Source organism: Salminus brasiliensis, chromosome 7, assembly GCF_030463535.1.
Source record: "Salminus brasiliensis chromosome 7, fSalBra1.hap2, whole genome shotgun sequence".
NCBI lineage: Eukaryota > Metazoa > Chordata > Actinopteri > Characiformes > Bryconidae > Salminus > Salminus brasiliensis.
The window spans coordinates 23742720-23759927 of NC_132884.1; the positions used below are offsets into that span (position 1 = coordinate 23742720).

Consider the following 17208-nt stretch of genomic DNA (forward strand, 5'->3'; position numbering starts at 1 on the left):
GCCACAAAAATGTACAATACACTATGTCCTGTTCCCTAACCACACTCCTAATGGTTAGCATAAGCCCTGAAAAATCATGCGTACAAAGAAGCTACTTCATACAACAATGGAGTGTTGGCCATAGCTGCATCTCCTTTTTCAGTTGCTGATATAACCTGGTAATTTCCTTTAGAACATTTAGAACAACAACTTTTATCATGACTTTTGGCCAGGAATTACCTTTACAGAGTTTACAGGGGAGAATTGGGTACAGCTCATTTTATTTATCTATGGTTAATTCCCTAAATTGCCTTGCTAAGGCTAAATAGGTAATAGAATTAAACTGATCATCGTCCCTGTAAATCAACTGAAGGGCCATATAGCAAGGTGATGTTGACTTTTGATCAGGATCATCATTTTGATTGAAATTGTGATATCAGTACAATGTTGGATCAATGGTAAAATTTCAATGAAAGTCGCAGGATCCTAAGGTTGGCAGCAATGACACTGAATATACATTGATTAATAGCTGACTGGGTAAATATCTGAGTGACTAACTGGTTCTAATTGAATATTAAATATTATAAAGAACAAACTAAATTACCTTTATATACAGAGGCAAAATGCCTGGCTGTGACTGAATATGTAAACTGGCTAGATAACTAGCTGTTAATGAAAATGCCATCCTTTTATTGCTCATATTATCAGGCTGTTTACTGATATATGACTTTAATGTTGATTATATGACTTATATGACTTTCCAGGGCATAGTAGGCAAAACATTATTAAAAAGTATTAAAAAGCTTCTCCCAAAAGCTTGACAATGTAGAAAATGATAAAAGATTTTACAACTCTAAAATCTTCACATTTTCAGACAAGCTTTTTAACACAATAATCACCTTTGTGCCTTAAATGTGCTATAAACTCTGCTATGCACTGGATTTCTTAGATGGAAAAATATAAAAATATTAAATATAAAAGTCTGATTGTGATTTTGATCATATTACATGCCTTAGTACTGGTAGCTTAAATTCTCAAGGTTCACATTTTGAACAAAGCTACAATTGTTTTTGGGACCCGTATGTATGTATATATTTATACAAATGTATTTATGCATATATGTAAGAATTTTTTTGTTTGACTGTGTTGGTGTTGGTGATATTTCTGAAAAATAAAACTGGTCTCTTATCATTTTTTCATATTCTTTTTTTTACAAAATAACCCTTGCTGTACATAAAGCAGAGCTGATTTACCACATTTTACTGCAGTCATAGGATTTTTAAAGGTTTAAAGATCATTTACGTAGTGTTGGTGTTCTGCTGATGTTCAGATAAAATTTCAATGGTGCTTTATTTTAATGGTGATCCAAAATCAGACTGGAATGCTGATTCAGTGAAGTTAACGGTTACAGTTTAACTGTGATTTAACATCTATTCAATGACTGAATGATCTGGGGAGGGAGCATGCCACAATCTCTTGTCATTTTTACTATCAATCATGATAGTATATGATGTACCTGATTGATATTGTATGTTTTATTTTGCCAGGTATCTTTCACCTGCTAAAAAAACAGCTGAGGTGAATACCAGAATGCCTGAAAGTCTGAATCCAGCATGGATTGGTGGTCCGGGGCTGATATAACTGGTTACTCAGCAATCATGCATACCAGGATACAAAAGACAATATATCATGGTTTGGCTTGAGATCAGAAATGCTGGCCTGTGTTGTTCTCTTTGGCAGTCTTGCTTTTAGGAATTTAGGACACTGTGCGAACACCTGGAATTTCTGGAAATCTGGCAGCTCCAAAAGCCTATAAATCTGGCAGATCTTTGCTTTTCTTCTGTGTGTGTGTGTTTTTTAGAGCATGTGTGTGCGTATCTGTACATCCTCCCACATTGGACCACGCTCAAACTATTAGCCTGACTCTGCAGATTTTTTCCTGCGCTTTTAACACACTCCCCACACGCACACACACACATGCATACACTCACTGGCCACATTCTTAGAAACGCCTACCTTATGGCTCCATCTTGCAAGTATACAAATAGAGCCTGTAGCCCATCAGCTGCTGTGCAATGTATCAGCCATCACACAGTCCTTCTCTAGTGGTCAGTTTCTTGCCTGGATATCCTTGAGGTGACTGACTCTCAATCTATCAGTGGAATGTGCAGAAGCCCTGTTTCTACCAGTCCCGTGTCCTTTGTGTCAACTGTCGCTGCGACTAATATCCAGTTAACGGCTGTGGCCCTGTGAGCAGTGATGAATGGGGTAGAGGGTGGTCAATAAATTGTGCATGACAACAGAATACAGGCCACAGTCTGTAATTGTGCCCCTAAACAGTAGACGTGTAAAGTAGGTGCTGCTCATAACTCTTACTTGTGAGTAGAAGCACAAGGCAAGGGTTTCTAATATAGTGACGGTTGAGTGTACTTACGCCATAGTAGCTGTACCAATTATCTGGCTCTGTCATTGTACATAGAGTAAGAGTGATATCACCCAGTCCCACTCAAACATTGTCAGCCCCAGTTTTTAGGCATTGCCTCATTGGAGAGCAGGTCATAGCACCCTGCAGTGATTCAGCATGCTGTCATGCAGTTAGCAAGATACTTAAGAGCTGCTGCATCACTCTCTAACATATCACAGACAGTAAATGCACAAAAGAAAAGGCTTTAAGTTCTGCAAAATGACAGTAAGCGCTCATTAAATCCAGCTTGGTGACGTAAAGGGCTGAATGCAATTGCACAGGCCTACAGGGGTTGGCTCTCCAGCTTTATTTCTTTACTGAACCACGAAGACCCTTCATTTCACACAGTACTACTTTAAACATTCTTCGCTAATAAGGGTGTAATCATTTTTATATTTGATTAGAAACAGTGTAAAGGAATGTTTGCAGAGGAAACAAGCCTCTTGGTCTCTTTAGAGAATGATAAATTAAAAAAATTAGGTATCATAACACATATTCTATATAGGCCCTCTATAAAGGTTAAATGGAGAGTAGAGTACGAAAGGGCTATAAGACTTGGTTGCAATAGACTTTCAGCAATGGCTGTGTTAGTGCATTAATGCATTCCATTGCAGGGCGACTAAAGAAATCACAAGTTAAATATGGTCTTATGCCTGAGCTAGAATTAGCATGGTGGCCAATTCATGACTGATGCTCCCAACCTAGTTTTAATTAGAAAGTCTGGTTAAAATGACCTAGGGCCACTTTTCACTTGATGTTATTGGACTGGAGCCATGAATGCCATCTTTAACCATAAGTAACCCTGTAGGATTATGCAATGTGCCGCAAAAACACCCGCATTAATGACTAGCATTACGTTTTGAAACTGACATTTGAAGTCAGCTGTAGAATTAGGGCTAAAATAGAGTATTTTTAATCAATTCTAAATTATATTATCAGTGGACAGTTATCCCACTATCATGTCACCAGAAACTGGCCAGTTTTGCCCACAGTGTATACACTGTGAATACAAAATAGAGGCTATGACGAGGGGGGGGTTTAGGATGATTCTAAGGGCCTGTTACTGACAGGGGCCCTAAAAATGTATTAATTGAGTACTTTGGCAGAACTACTACAGTTGTGGGGCCCAGTGTAATGCATGTAATTCATGGAGCTAGAAAGCCCTTTCAGCACCCCTGGCTACAGGATACAGCACAATTTCCTGCTTTTTTGTGCAGAGGAGCAGGCAGTTAACCCCTCAATGTGGGGAGGACAACTTCTACATATCGAGTCCCGCAAATGAATGAGCAGGCTAAACAGAGCCATCAGAATTGTGTAAGAATTACCATATTATCACTGTTGCATAACAATCTTGCATCTTCAAAATGGCAACTTTACAGAAGGTGGAAAAAACCTTCATAACATTTAAATGGAAGTCAACATAAAAGATTTTGGAGCATTTCTATTGGTCCTTTTATTAAGGAATTTTGGCACCATGTAACGAACAACTGTCAGATTCAAATTATGTCAAAAGGTAAAAAATATATAGATACAAGGTTTTGCACAACTGTGACAGTACATAAATAAAATATCCAGCAAAGTGATAACAATTTATTTATGAACAAATCACAGAAAGTGCATTGATGTAGGCTACAGGATGTTTTCAGAAGATCAGACAATCACAGCTGTGCTTGGCCTAATTACCAAAAATAAACACACTGTACTTTAAATCTTGATGTATGTGTTTGGGGATTAAAAATCCTATTATAACATCATTTCAAAATAATTTACATAGGTCTGGTGATTCAGATTGTTGAATTATTTCATTATTTCTAATATTAATAATTTGTGAACAGAATGGTCAAATATTAGATGTTTCTGAAGAACTGTCAAATATGGAAATACAACAAATTGTATAATGCAATAAATTCATGTTTTGAACTGAACTACATGCGTGAACTACTTTTGGTAGTTGATTTTGATGTATTGAATGATTTTGTTGCATGGCCTGACAACTCTGTTTATACAACCTTTATGGTTATGATGAAATTGTGAAAATTGTGTCCCTATGCAAGCTCAAGAACACATGCACTTTTACTTGAAGTTCTAATGCTTGTAAAAATAACACTGACTCATTTATTATATAGTATGATGTAATGCTGCAATGTGTCATGCACTGTTAGACTTTTTGTGTAATTGTGCACATGCTTGGTGGCTCAGCTGCTCTATTGATCTCTTAGCACTCAGTGTGAAACTGAAAGGATATAATTTGTGATGCTGTTAAAAAGGAGGGATGTTCTAACCCACCAATCGAAGCATGTTTCAGAACATATGACCCAGCAGTTCCAGGTCCAGTAAACAGGCCTAAATATTAATACTTTCTACAAGACTTTATTGTTAGAAATCAAATAATTAATGCAAATAATGACTGTGATATGCAGTGAGAAACCATGATTCTACATATATATAGGACCTAGGCCTTTAGTTCCAGTTTAGGCTCCAAATGACAAAACCCCACCATGTATAAATGAAATAATTCTGCCCTGTGCTTATTTAAAAGCAGGGCACTTGAATAATTTTCACTGTTCTAGATTAGGTACAAATATTCAATGTTTGATTTAAAGCTTTTAACAGGCATTAACATATATGTAGAAAACAGAATTTGTTAACTGCTCTGTCATATTCTAATTATGTTGGTAGTTAATCAATTGCATTTGGCCTTCGTTTCTACATGTGAAGTTCTAAGCAATGGGAGGAATCCTTTATTGTATCTACTCAAATATCATTCATAAAAAAAACTTTTCTGTTTGGTATTTGAACATTTAAAAGACTGGGTACTGAACCCTGTCATCAATAACCCTGTGCTCTAACTATAGGGTCAAAACTATACATATAGCACACCTGGTTTCCTGGCACAGTCTACACATATTCAATAAGGTCAGGACTTTGGGAAGGCCATTCCAAAAGCTTAATGTTAGCTGGTTATCCATTCCACAACCATCCTTTTATATGAGTTTGGGGTCACTGTCCTGTTGGAACATTCCATTATATCCAAGTTTCAATCGTCTAGCTGATGTGTATCTGTGCTATGTGTATATTTTGGCCATGTTTGTGTATTTTTGACCCTGTGTTGATTTAGGAGTAATGAAATCACTCAAAGCCCAATACTGCCATGACATCCATGTCCATGATGAGTGTGTCTGTAGCACGAAAGAGGGTTCCACCATTGTAACAAGTCACTGACCTCTTTTTCAGTACTGTATAGAGCATATCAAGTTAGTGTTTACCTTACATACAAACCACTGAAGCCAAATATAATCTAATCAGTTGTTGTTATCCCAGACTTAAATGATGAGCACTCACCTCCCTAACTTGAATAAAAAAACTGGGGCTCAATTTTGGGGTTCTCTTGTTGAAGTGCTGATTAATGAAGAACAAGTGTAGTCTATAGAGCAGTGTGACTGAGTCAGCACTTTCTTTATTAGCTGACCACACTGCTTCACTGCTGATGCTTTTCACTGTCAGAGAAGAACAGGGTGGGCTGGAGAAGCTGGAACAGTGGACTTGGGCACATAGTAGACTTCCTGTCAGCACAGCCATAAAACTACAGAAAGGCTCTATTTGGAGTGGGCAGAGACTCAGCAGCCCATCTGACTTCAAAGTCCAGGGCTGCTCTCTCTCTCTCTCACACACACACACACACACACACACATACATACACACAGAACACAGAGCCTCTGAACTCCTACTAAAGTCCCTTTTATCCTACGAAGGGTTGTGTGTGATGTAAAAGGGGGGGGGGGGTGATAGTGCCCATGAGGGCTGCCCCATATAAGGCCGGAGAGATCAATAAAGACCAGATATGAAAAGCGTCCCGCTCACATATTTTCTCATTAATTCCTCCACCTCTTTTACACACTCTCTCTCTCTCCTTTTGTTCTCTTTGTCCAACAGGGTGTGTGTTTGTGTGTGTGTATGTTTTCTCTCATTTTAAGGGCAATATTGTCCTAGGTTTTGTAGCAAAAGCAGAGAACAACAAGGCTATTTTTTGTGCTTTTAGCAATTTTCCTGCTTTTATCACACAACCTTTAAGAACTGACTGTTCACTTGCTGTCAAATATATACTCACTCCTAACTCTGTAGATGAAGAAAATAGTTTTACACTTCACCTGTCACTAATGGTACTAATCTTATGGCTGAGTTACATATATATTGTACATATACATAAGGAGCATGTATGTATGACTTATATATATTTTGTACAAAGCAAACCTGTGTGTGTTTGTGTGTGTGTGTGTGTGTGTGTGTGTGTGTGTGTGTCTGTCCTGTAACCGGACCCCATTCTAGCTCTTCAATAATAGATCACTCTCAGGCAGACACAAAGCTATTCTCTTATTCATCCACAACACAGCAGAGCAGAGCACAGAAAAGGTCTAATATTCACTTCCAACAGTTCACAGCTGACTTAGCATCCCATTTAAACAGTCAGGGGGATCCAGCACAAAATCTAGCCACAGTAAACCAAAAAGAGAAGCCTGCTTCCAGGTTGTTGTGTCATTGTGTCGTTCTGAATGGGAAAATGAATCTCTGAGGAAAGCGGATTTGCGACGAGACTGAAATGATGAAACATACAATCAGAACTGAAAAATTTACCTTAAAGGGCTTTGACATGTATCAGCCTCTGTAACAAACAAAGCCGGGGTCGACTACTGGTTAACGTGTCAAATGAGAACACTATGAAAATGTGGTAGGTCCAGGCAACTCAGACTTACTGGAGATGTTTAGATAGATACACATTTGCATTGTAGATCTGCTTTTGTGTTCAGGTTATCTTGATGTGTAAGTTTTGGAAGAACGTTGTAAAAATTCAATTCATCGTCCATGATAAAGAATCCTCGGATTCTTGTTTTTTGCTTTTGGAATGCAGTAAGTGCACTGTACCAAAATATTAATTTTAGGCAAAATAACTAGTTAAAGAAGTTTTCATTTGTTATAATTCTATACAAAACCTTGTAAAATTACAGAACTTCTCTGTAAAATAACAACAAAACTGTTATTTTAAGTATTATGCCAAAAATTGCAAATTACACTTATTTCTCCTACAGAAAAAATATTATATTATTTATATAGCATTTTTCTGCCTTCTTATATATATGTAAAATTACAATAAGAATATGTAATTAAACGTGCAGATAATAATATAAAGGTTTATTGTCCATAATAACAATGTACGTTTTGTCTTTGTAAATTTAGGGTCAATTTCATTAGTATTTCTGTGAAATGAAATATTTCTTTCATTAATGCTTATGTGTACACTGTTTAATAAATGGTCAAATGACTGGCAGCAATGGCTGTCCAAAAAAAATGTAATATTAATCGCAAATATTGAAATTAAAATTCTGAGGAAAAATAAGTTCCTGCTGAGATGTGCTGTTATTTTACACTTTTTTGTCCTGAATTCTTACGACTGAACACTTTCTAAAAAGTCTCAACACTAAAAGTTCTGCAGCAAACATGTATATCTTTGCCATTGGCTTCTGGCACCATCTATTTACATACAGGGCATGTGCTTCAGTCACTGACACTCACTGTCTTCTCTTACGTGGTCCTGTTTGTTTTCGCCTGGCCTCAGTGTTGCAGACTGTAAGAGCAAGTCACCTTCTTCTGCGTTGCTGAGTGTGACTCTGTGGCGACTGCTAGCTCTCGTGCTCCCACAGAATTATTCTCTCAGTGTTTTACAGATAGTTCATTTTGTTGCAGAACTTTTATCACTGTCACTTTATGGGAGATGACTGACTGTAATAATTCAGAGAACAATCTGTAAAATGATGATGTTACACTGTCACGTTATTGAGTGTTATGAGTGTTAAGTCATAATAATTTGTGAAAAAACTTGAGCATTTCTGCATTTGAGTTTCAATAAAGATATTTCAGTATTAATGTTAATTTTACAGTATTTGTTTGTCAGTCATTTGACCATTTTTTGTGTGTCATTTTTTTAAGGAGTGTTTTTAGGTGTGTGCAAGAGGTGCATTAGCTGAGGACACTCTGTAGAGTCTCTGTAGAGTCTCGTGCTCTATTTCCCACTTCACACATGCACGCATTCACTTCCCACACCCACCTCCTCACAGACACACATAAACACACTGTCAGACAGACAGACACACACACACACACACTGCGGAAACAGACGAGAGCACCTGACAGCGTATTTTTAAAGAAGAAACGCCCTCATCCCCCTCACGCTACACTCCTTTCAGGCCACTGCAGCACGCCAGCCACGCCAGCCACGCTAGCCCACCCACGAAACACACACAGCACACCAACTGTCTCTTTCACCGTCCTCTCCATTCCGCTGGGTGTTTAACTCTTAGCTACCTGCATGCTAATCCAACACCACCAGACCCACCCAGACCTAGCATTAGCATGCTAACAAGAACAGCTTTATCTGCACTCTATCTGCTCGCGTGCTTAATTCGGACATTTCAGTGCATATGGGCAGCAATCATGACACAGCACAGGCCACAATACAAACCAATACACACACCAGTAAGAGACGGGCTGCACTCTTTGCTAACGTTCATGCACATCCAGTACACAGAAAGACAGCACACACACACACATACACACACACACACACACACAGCAAGACTTAAGAGACATCCCGTGCAAGACATTTCATGCTGACTCTAATGGCATTGCCAAACCCGTCCTGTTTATTCCCCACCCGTATTCCGTCAAAGCTCCGCCTACCTGCGCTAACATTGGCTACTAATTCATTCTCACAAGCAGTCCGCCTACAACAGGGTCCGGCCTATTAACCAATCCTAATGCAAGAGGAGGCCCACTACCGGCCAACCCCAGCGAAAGGAGGCGGGGCTTTGCCGGAATATGGGTGCAGGGAAAAAACAATACGGCCGTCTATACGCTTACCTGAGCTGTCCATGGTGCTGAAATCCTCCGGTCGCGTTTTGGCACCGAAACTCGCTGTTGTCAAGCTTCCTCCACCACCTCCTCCTGCTCTTCCTCCTCCTCCTCCTCCTCCTCCTCCTCTTCCTCCCCCGCTGCTGAAGTCTCCGCCGCTATCGACCAGCTGCAAAGATTCGTAGCCATCGTAACCAGACTTTTTCTTGTAGCCGCCCAGCAGGCTCATGAGCACCAGTTGAGACGGTAGAGGTGAATTCAAGACGGTCTATGCATCTCCACGCTGCCTGTTTTAGGGGGTGTGATTCGTCTGTGATCCCCTCGTTACGGCGCTGCGCTAACTGAGGACTGGCGGGTCCTCGCGCTCTAGCGCCTCCACATCACCGTTGACGACAATAGGAGGCCACAGCGCGCCTGATTCGCACCGGGTAACGTGACCGGCAGCGACGTGACACGAACGTGACGAGGACGCGCAGCTTATATCTGAGCTAGAATTACACAGCAGGACCTCCATCGCTGGAGTTACCCTCACAGTTCTGGATTAACTCTTCTTATTGAATAAAGGCACACAGTGGGGAATTTTGACCCTTATAGTGCTTTAACACCTACAGTGTAGAATTAAGGCCTTCAGTGTTTTAACATCTTCAGTGTAGAATAATATTTTTTTTTACAGTGATTTAACATCTGCACTGTATAATTAACCGCTACACTGTAAAATGATCTCTTACAGTGATTTAACACATATAGTGTGGAAGTAACACCTGCAATGTAGAATTAATACCTACAATGCAGAATAACTCTTACAGTGCTTTAATACATAAATTGCAGAATTAACACCTACAATGTAGAATTAATTCTTACAGTGCATAAACACCTAAATTGTAGAATTAATACCTACAGTATAGAATTAACACTTACAGCGTAAAATAAGCACCTACAGTGTGGAATTAACCCCTACAGTGTGGAATTAACACATACAGTGTAGAAGGAGCTCTCAGGAACTATAGACAGCGGGCGATGCCTCACGCATGTACTTCCATTACTTATCAGCTACATTTTCTTTCAACTAAAGAAAGTCCAGCTGGATATAAATAATTCCTGGTTATGCAACTGTTGGGGACTTCTGCTGTCCATTTAACACTTTCGCTGTGTAGACAAGCATACTGACATAGTTAAAATAAAAATAGACTTCTGTCATATAAATCAATCACATCCCCTTCAAACAATTTCAATATTTTATAGCTGAGTAAAGTTTATACAGCCTGTATTATTTATACCCCACCTCCCTGTAAACAGACAAAAACAAGTGAGTTAGGAAGCAACCCATTAATTACCCTTGCTAAACCATTTAGCGGTTCTTCAACCCAAGACGTTTTCTCTAGCAGAATGGTTTAGCTCCAAATCAGCTTCTTGGTGTTAAATGCTTCCGTCTTGGCACCCATTGGGTGGCATGCTTTCTCATAAGAGTAACTGAGCCTGGGAAACTGGGAGAGGAAAGGCTGGGAACTCAGCATGTAGAAAGTGTCACATAGAGAAAGCCTCCGGTTGCTGTCTGCCATTAATTACCAGCTTAATGCTGCCTAATTCTCATGATATAAACACTCTCAGAAACATTATTTGCCCATTAATGAAGTGATTTGTGTGGGTTGTAGTTGCACATGAATAAAGTGTGTTGCAATATAACTCTATAATGAAATGCAATTGTGTTGATATGGTCTCTTAAAAAGGTGTTCTTCTTTTTGAGAATTAAATGTGTTGAGAACACATTTAAAAAAAAATAACATACAAGAAATAATCAAAAATAACTCCCTGATAATAGCACTACATTCCTAATATTGGGGCCTATGGTTAGATAATGACTAGGAGAATGTAATGTATTAGTTATAATAGTTGTCTTATAACTATTACCAAACCAGAGTAAATGTAAGCGGAAGTAAATGCAAGATTTTAGGCTGCATACTCCATCAACAATGCTACAAAATCTAATCTACACCATCTAAACTGCAACTCTACGCAGTAAGATGACAAAGAAATGGACCACAAAAAACAGCTGTAGTAAAGCTAGTGCTATAGGCAGTCTTTCCATTTTAGCCATTTGGAGAGTCAAGGTACCCAAATTTTAGGCCTAATAAAACACAATCTGTCTATAAAGTGCTGTTACTTTGAATTACAGTGGACTAATTACACACTCTCAAGTTTCTGCATGTAAACTAAAGTACTGAATAGTTATATTAAACCTTTGGGCATGGATGAAACTAAGACAGAATTACTAATAATTTCCAATACAACAAAAATAAATCTAATAAAAACATTACACTTCATTCCTAGATATGAAAGACACACTGTCCTTTCTGAAAGAAATGTCATATACACCTGGAGAGATGGCCTACCATCTTTCTGTATCCTTCAAACAAACACTGTTCCAAAAGTGAAGCATGGGGGTGGAAGTATCAACTTGTGCAGATACTATTCCTCAGTAATGACTGGGCAGCTTGTTAACACTGAAGAATGGATGGATGATGGAAAATACAGGGAGATACTGCAAGACAATCTGCCTCAGTCTGCAAAAACAAAAATAACCTAAAGCTTGGGAGAAACTTCACACTTCAGTAGGAAAATGATCCCAAGCACAAGACCAAAGCAACACAAGGGAGACTGGACAGCAAAAATGCTTACCGTTGCACAATGGCCAAGTCATATTGCTAACATCAATCCAACCAAGAATCAGAGACACTAACCTGAACAAACTGGGGTAAATCTGCCGAAACATGGGTGGCAATGACTAAACAGTTTGCAAATACATAGTAATGTATGTTACTGCATTAAAAATGAGGTTCTACCAACCTTAAAGGGGTTGAATACCTCAGAGGGGGTTGAACAGTTATGGAACCCTTATTAAACTTCTATATTATATATTAAACACTGATCAACTGCACTTTCCATTACAAACAGTGTAATTAGACTGATCACAGTATGGGAGAGTATCTGAATAGCAGGTTTTAAGAATCTGACGCTACTGACGTTTTTAGTCTGTAATTGCATATATAATACTATATCACAATATATATTGTGTATTGTGAAAAATGTCTTTAAATATCATAATAAAGTATTTTATCATATTGCTCAGCCCTATTACCTTATTTATTAATTTATTATTATTTTTTCCAGTGTTGAGCTTTCACATTACACTTAAGCCACTTCTGAAAAGGGCCGGGACATGAGTTAATGTTACACTACTACAAAGTATCTGTTCAACACAGATCTTGTGATCTTTTAAGAGGTCTTTAACTTAGAAATGTGTCATAACCTCTTGCATAGCCACCCTGGGATGACACAGCTTATCTGACTAAACAAAGTCCAAACATGCCAGCGCATCTGAATAGCACGGCATGGTGAGCATGTTTCAATGGGAAGGCTGACTGGCTGCCATCAATGTCATCCAGTTTAACTCCGGCATAATGACATCTGGCCTTTACAACAGTTCTGCTGAAACACATCTCCTGAAAGAGGAGGATATCAGAGATCAGAACTGAGTGTGAATTTCATTATTAAGTTCTTTGTAAGGCCTGGACGATGAGATGCTGTGGGCTTCATTAGATGCTTTAATCCAGTCTTGACGTGTTGCTTTTAAAGTAGCTTAATCCTTTTAAAGTTTTCATTTGAAAAATCCCCAGATGAATGAAGAGCTGAATGAACATGTACAGTTAATATGCATGCAGCTAAACACATTTCTACACTGTAGGTGTTAATTCCACACTGTGTACATTTCTGCAAGGCGACACTATTAGATTTAAAATAAGAACACATTAACTAACATATAACTATTCTGATACAAAAGTTTATAGACAGCTGCACGTGAGTATTTGAACACCTGTGTCAACAGTAGGTGTTCCTTAAAGTAACTAAATGTACTAATAAAAGGCATTTTTGCCTTAAATGAAAAATGATACTAGCAGTATTTTACTAGTAAAAACTCAAAATGTCTGTACACATATGTCCTTGTATGAATTACTAGGAATAGTAATTTACACTATTGATAGTGTATAAAGCCATTTAACTAGTCATATTTCCAGAATGACATGTCCTTAATGTAATGTTTACTCTAGTCATATTTTGCTATTGATTTACATGGAATCTCATTTTCTCTTATAATTATACTTTTGCTAGGATAGAGTCCAATTAATGATACATATCTACAATTATCAATAATCAATAATTGTATTATTACTATTAACTATACTTTACAGATATGACAATGCACATATTTTGAATGAATATAACAACTATTCAAATCTAAATTAGACACAGAATTAGCATTTGCACTAATTTGAGTCCATTTACAGAAGAGAGGACCTGATTGTTACTAAGAATGTAGTTATAGATAAGAGAGAATGATATTCTATCTAAATCAATCACAGCCTAAACTATACATACAAAAAAGTATTGGGACACCTGCTTATTCAATGTTTCTTTTAAACATTAACGGGTATTTAAAAAGAGGTTTATCCTTCTTTTGTTGGAGTAGCTGTCTCTACTGTTCAGGGAAGGCTTTCTACTAGATTTTGGAACATTGCTGTAAGGATCTGAATGCATTCAGTGACAACAGCGTTAGTAAGGTCAGGATGTTGGATGATCAACACTCCACCTCATCCCCAACCCCAGACTCATCCCAAACGTATTGGATGGAGCACCACCATCATTCCAGAGAGCACAGCTGCACTGCTCCACAGCTCAATGCTTTATACCTCTCTAGCCCACACTTAGCATTAGACATGGTGCCAATAGGTTCATATTTATCTGTTCCAGAAAGTCCTAATCTATTGGCAATACTTCTTTACAGGGACTAGACAAGCTGTGTGTGTGTGTGTGTGCATTGGCACACCTGTGTCAGGTATAGGTGCAACTTAAAGTAGCTGAGTGCATTCATTAGAAGGGGTGTCCGCAAACATTTGGATAGGTTACATGACGGATATGTCCTTATGGCTAAATAGTCAGAATGGCTTTATTGATCTGTAGATATTATTATAATTTCATAGTTGAGTTAGAGTTTCTACTATGACACATTTGTGTTATTATTAGTGTACTTATAAGATAAGTGAATTACTGAGATTTGGTGTTTGTACTACGCTGAGTCGTAGCTTGTATCTGTGGTGGTGTTTCAGGCTAAACCGGCGCGCCATAGATCTGTACTACAGACAAGCTACACAGGCTACAGGGCTAGTTTCGAGGACCTGCATTAAACGTCAGTGTCAGCAGTGTTTCTCCATTACAAATCCAGGTCCAGTTCAGGCCTAGGCTTCATCTGCGTGTGTGTGTGTGTGTGTGTGTGAGACTGCAGTCGACAGTGTGTTTACAGCGGTCTCCAGTCTCTGAATGGTAAAGATGGAGCGTGTCCGCGCAGCCAGCTGAGCCGCAGCCAGGCAACGCGCACTTCCGCATCTCTCTCTCTGACGACGGCCGGATTTCCCTGCTGTTTTCGGTTTTCCTGGATGTTTTAGTTTTGCTTGCTGCGAACTGTGGCGGCATTTATAAAGCTTAGACATAACCGCGATGTCGTGTTACAGCGAACAGTGTTCGGAGGGTGTGCTTTGCCCTGTTAAAGAAAGCCCTCGACGCCGTTTTATCGACAGCCGAAAGCAGATGACGTCAGCGCTACACTTCCGTTTTCTTTTCCGTTCCCTGACCACAGCTCTGGTTTGAGGAAAAACGGGCATTTTCTCCTGCAAATAGGCTTGGATCTTTCCCATCTTGAGCGGAACTCCCTCCTGACTGCACTGTAATGTTTGCCCCATCGAACTGTGCTCTGATATTTGAGGGGGAAATCGGGCGCTCGTGCTAATCAGCCTGGTTCATACAAACCCGCTGGTGTATTATAAGCGCCGGCCATGCAGCCGGAATGTCACACACACACACACACACATATATACACACACACACATCACCATACAGACAGATTTTCAGTAAATCAGCTCACTGGCTATGCATAACTGCAGATTCTCCTGTCATTCGAGCGCTGTTTTTTATATAGTTGCAAATCCCCCCCAGCGCACCGCGCAGCGTCCTCATCGGGAGGTTGTTAGTCCGTGTCGGAGGTGATGTTCAGCGGTGTCTCTGATTAAAATGGTCAGTGCAGCGGACACGACTCGTTATGTAACAGCTCAGTCTAAATTGCAGACGTGTGGAAGGACGCGCGCGGAGCAGGCGCCGGACCCAGGTCTGTCTGTAGAGAAGTAAACACGTTAACGCATCCTACCTTTCAGCGCGCTCATCCTCCACCGATCCTCAGCGGACTGCAGAAACGCTGACCTTTGGTTTGTCATTCGCTGCCTGTCAAAGGTCAGATCACTCGCTCCTTGCCAATGGAGTCGTGCTGCGGTGCTATGGAGAGCACAGGAGATGGAGCTGCTGGGTGAAGGACGGAGGCAGAGCTGCATCAGCGGATCAGCGGGCTGCTTTTCATCACGCGCAGCATCATCTACATCATCTGCATCTCTCATAATCCACAAGCGCCTTAACGCGCAACGACACTGCGCTTTCTCTGATGTCACAGCGCGATTCGACACGGCTCGAGCGTTTATTCCATAAATAATGAGCAATATTTATCTTTACCTTATAAATATATATATATATATATATATATATATATATATATATATATATATATAATACAAATAAAATATATAAAAGAAATATATATATACCATACATATATATGTACAATTACATTAAAAGCTATGATTAATAATTATTATTAATGCACATATTATTATTATTATTATTATATACACATATATGCAGTTATGTGCTTAGTTTCATATATATATATATATATATATATATATATATATATATATATATATATATATATAAAATCCTACTAATTATAATAACTACATAATGGCATTTCCTGGCTGTTGTTATGTACCCCTATGGATTTTGCTATGTGGTTGCCATAGTGTTGCTAGGTGGTTGCTATGGTATCCCGGGGGTTGCTATGACATATCAGGTTGTTGCTGTGGTGTTTGCCAATTGTTACCCTAATGTACCCTAATGTGGTTGGTCGGATGTTACATGTTCTCTCATCGTGACATGAGAAACATGCACATTTTTATAGGGAACAACTACAGTACTGTACAAAATTCACATGTTGGAAAAAGATAAGATAGTCCTTTATTAGTCCCGCAGTGGGGAAATTCCCAATGGTAAATTCAGCAGAAACGTATGAAGAAGAAGACAAATATAAGTTGGATAACAATGTAGTTGCTTTGCAATACACAACCACAATAAGATGAAGAAGAAGAAGAAGAAGAAGAAGGAAAATCAGCTGTCGGTTAATGTGCAGTTCTCCCACTGTGAGAATCTGACAGAGTGCTGTGCTTTCCCTTTAGTAACTGATTACAGTCAGTGCAAACATGTCCAGCATGTGGATTAAAACTTGGTTAATTAACAGCAAGGGATTGTAAAATGGAAAAGAGAAATATTGCACAAGGGAACAGCACTTGCCTTTCCCACTCAAAGCTATGCTCAATGCTATGAAGCTGCAGATGGTTACATTTGGAATAATAAACTCTTTAAAAAGCCCAGGGTTATCAGATCAGGTCTGAAGTGAACTGGCCTAGTCTGACCCTGCCAGTCAGGGATCAGATGTAAGGAGTTTAAGTTAATTGGCTTTCAAAACTGGTGTAAAATGTGCAGTTTATTGCACTAAAACAACATTTTGAAAAATTTAAAAAGTCTCTATAAATCTCATCAGACTACCTTGAGTTTAGTTTAGCAACAATCTGAGTCAGGAAGAAAATAATTCTATTATCTATGAGTACATGTACATGCTCAGACATTTCAAACAATGGTCTTTAAGGTTT

At 39.0% G+C, this 17208-nt stretch overlaps 1 protein-coding gene across 6 annotated transcripts in view; it reads right to left on the reverse strand.

Moving 5' to 3' along the window:
• Nucleotides 1–9741, reverse strand: part of dnajc6 (DnaJ (Hsp40) homolog, subfamily C, member 6) — a 29386-nt gene extending 19645 nt beyond the window's left edge. For 3 of the 6 annotated variants that reach the window (XR_011979953.1, XM_072684249.1, XM_072684245.1), the window contains exon 1: nucleotides 9356–9740. Coding sequence is in view for 4 of the 6 variants with exons in the window: in XM_072684249.1 (XP_072540350.1) it covers nucleotides 9356–9575 (220 nt within the window). In the remaining 2 variants the exon portion in view is untranslated. Of the gene's footprint in view, nucleotides 1–9355 lie in introns of all 6 variants that reach the window. The other 3 variants (XM_072684248.1, XM_072684247.1, XM_072684250.1) reach the window with 3 other exon arrangements.
• Nucleotides 9742–17208: the final 7467 nt, after the last annotated feature.